Genomic DNA, 3,321 nt, shown 5'->3' on the forward strand with positions numbered 1-3,321 from the left:
TATTCACAAGTAAATAATGTTTTCTAAATGTTTAGTTTGAACTTTTTCTGAAAATTGTTTTGTAATTGAGTTCACAAAGTAATGTCTGCATAGGTAGACTCCCAAGTATTTTATATTATATGCTATTAATTCAAATAGAATTTCATTTTTTTTCAATCCCTTGTTCTTAGGATTTTATGGTAATATATAGAAATGCTGACAAACTTTGTGGATATATTTTATATCAGGCAGCTTTTCTAAAGTTGTCAATTATTTCAATTAATATTTTAGTTGAATGTGAAAGTAAAATATCCTATCATCTTTAAAAAGTGATACTTTTTCTTTATTGTCTATTCAAATTCCTTTAATTTCTTTTTTTTTTCTTTTTATTATAGCTAGTATTTCAAGTACAATATTGAGTAGTAGTGTTGATAATGGGAATCCTTGTTTCACCCCTGATCTTATTGGAAGGCTTTAACTTGATTGTATTACAGATGTTGCTTACTGATAATTTTAGATAGATAATATTTGCTATCTTAAGGAAAGCTCCAATTATTCCTGTGCTTTACAGTGTTTTCAATAGGGATGGGTATTGAGTTTGGTCAAAAGCTTTTTCTTCATCTATTGAGATAATCATATGTTTCTCTGATGGCTTTGTTAGTGAAATGGTCAATTATATTAATGGTTTTCCAATATTGAAAAAATCTTATTTTGCTGTTATAAGTCACATCTAGTTTTAATGAATAATTCTTGTCATATAATGCTGTAATATCCTTTCTAGTTTTTATTTAAAGTTTTTGCAACAATATTCATTAGGGAAAATTGCTCTGTAGTTTTTTTCCCTACTCTATATTTGCTCTTCCTATTTAGTTATTAACACCATATTTGTGCCATGAAAGGAATTTTACATAATTCTTTCTCAGGCTGTTTTTCCTTGTATTTTATATATTATTGTGATTAAATGTTATTTAAATGTTTGGTAGTATAATATAAAAATGTGGAATCATGACAAGAGTTTTTAATGGATTATTAATAAAAGGGAGATGGTAAAAGGTGAGAAAGAGGAGATGGGGGTAGATTTCCCTTAAAGAAGTGTTCCTTGAAGTATGACATTTCCATTAAGTTGGCCTAAATCCCTTTGCAACAGTTCAGGCGGTGAGTTAGTTCAGATGTAGAGGGAGAGCCTTGTGCTTCTACTCTGGACTTATATGCCCCCTAACCTGGCTCTTCCCTCTGTAGCAGCTTTGTACACAGATACTCCAGCTGAAATCAGAGAATGGCAGGACATTGTGGGTGCTGTGGAGGTAGGGTTGGATCCATTTTTTCTTCACAAAGTAGAATTCACTTGTGATTCCATCTGGCGATGGAGATTTTTTCTTGGTAAGTTCATTAATGGCTTGTTCGATTTCTTTTTCTTCTTAAAGCCTTTTGAATTATCATCTGCCATATTCTAATACTTCTCTTTTTGCCCCTATTTCAATGAAGTTTATGGATACAGAAAATGATCTTTATGTGTCTTTAGATATCCTCTTGAGTAGAGGGAACAGTACTCTCCATACCACACATTCATGACTTCTTACTGAATTCAATTGGTTCAGTAAGTGTTTGTTATTTTTTTATACATATATTCATGTCACAGATCAAAGAAAAAGTTTCTTGGAAAGTTCTGAAATAAATACTTTTTGGGGTTTTAATTTCAGGAAATAGGCCAAACTATCAACAAAGATATAAAGGCCACAAAAATGAAGACGGAGTATACCACCATTCCATATTTTAAAACTGACAGATGAAAGTATATTTAGAAAAGTGAGAATCTGTAAGATATCATAATATTTTAGGAACAATTCAAAGTACACTAAAAAAACAAGGATATAAAAAGTTTGCCCTCATTTGTAGCATTTAGAAAAAGAGTGATGATCAAAAACCACAGAAAAATAAAGACCATTTCCTAGTCTATAGTTCACTGGTACAAAGATAAAAATACAGAAAAGCTTTGAAAGCAACAAAAGAGTGATTGTGTCAGCATTGGTCTTATTTTGTCCAACAAATTGCTCCTATTAATCAGAAAGCCATGGAAATTGAGATAAGCAATTCTTCCCTTGGACATTGCATGGACACATGTACCAGTCAAAATCTTCATGTTCAAAATTGCATAAATGATCCCCCTACAGGAAACATGTTTCCCAGAAATTACAACTCTATGAATATCAAATACCACAGAAGACAGACAAAATGTATATCTAATTACTGTGGAAATATATTAAATTATAATTCAGAGTTGAATGTTCATCAAAATGAACATAAGGGACAGAAGCCCTATGTATGTGCTGATTGTGGTAAAGGATTCATTCAGGAATCAAATCTTAATATCCATCAGAGAACCCACAGAGAAGAGATGCCATTTATATGTGCAGAGTGTGGTAAAGGATTCAAATGGAAGTTAATATCTGATACTCATAAAAGAGTTCACACTGGAGAGAAGCCTTACATATGTGAAGAATGTGAACAAGGATCCATCCATAAAGCAAAGCTTCATGATTATCAGAAAGTCCTCACTGATGAAAAGCCCTTTGAATGTAATAAATGTGGGATGAGTTTCAGTCAAAAGGCTTCATTTCATGCTCATGAGAGAATGCACATAAAAGAAAAATGCTATAATTGTGATCAGTGTGGGAAAGGATTCAGGCATAAGTCAAACCTTCATGAACATATGACTGTCCACTCTGGAGAAAAGCCCTATAATTGTGATGAGTGTAGGAAAGGATTCAGTCGTAAGTCAAACCTTCACGTACATATGAGTGTCCACTCTGGAGAAAAGCCTTTTATTTGTGATGAGTGTGGGAGAGGATTCAGTTGTAAGTCCAATCTTCATAAACATCTGAAAGTCCACTCTGGAGAAAAGCCCTATAATTGTGATAAGTGTGGGAAAGGATTCAGTCGTAAGTCAAACCTTCATGAACATATGAGTGTCCACTCTGGAGAAAAGCCCTATAATTGTGATGAGTGTAGGAAAAGATTCAGTCGTAAGTCAAACCTTTACGTACATATGAGTGTCCACTCTGGAGAAAAGCCCTATAATTGTGATGAGTGTGGGAAAGGATTCAGTCGTAAGTCAAACCTTCATGAACATATGAAAGTTCACTCTGGAGAAAAGCCCTTTGTTTGTGATGAGTGTGGGAAAATATTCAGTTGTAAGTCAAACCTTCATGAACATATGAAAGTCCACTCTGGAGAAAAGCCCTATAATTGTGATGAGTGTGGGAAAGGATTCAGTTGTAAGTCAAATCTTCATAATCATCTGAAAGTCCACTCTGGAGAAAAGCCCTATAATTGTGATGAGTG

General features: G+C 33.3%; 1 protein-coding gene across 1 annotated transcript; it reads left to right on the plus strand.

The window, feature by feature from the left end:
• Window positions 1-2,374: 2,374 nt before the first annotated feature.
• On the plus strand, window positions 2,375-3,254 carry LOC123256382 (zinc finger protein 239-like; the record flags this gene model as incomplete). The annotated part of the gene is made up of 1 exon (XM_044685010.1): window positions 2,375-3,254. A coding segment is annotated over exon 1 (880 nt), but the record flags the coding sequence as incomplete, so codon positions are not given.
• Between the last annotated feature and the right edge of the window lie 67 nt (window positions 3,255-3,321).

This window comes from Gracilinanus agilis, unplaced genomic scaffold (assembly GCF_016433145.1).
Source record: "Gracilinanus agilis isolate LMUSP501 unplaced genomic scaffold, AgileGrace unplaced_scaffold58320, whole genome shotgun sequence".
Lineage (NCBI taxonomy): Eukaryota > Metazoa > Chordata > Mammalia > Didelphimorphia > Didelphidae > Gracilinanus > Gracilinanus agilis.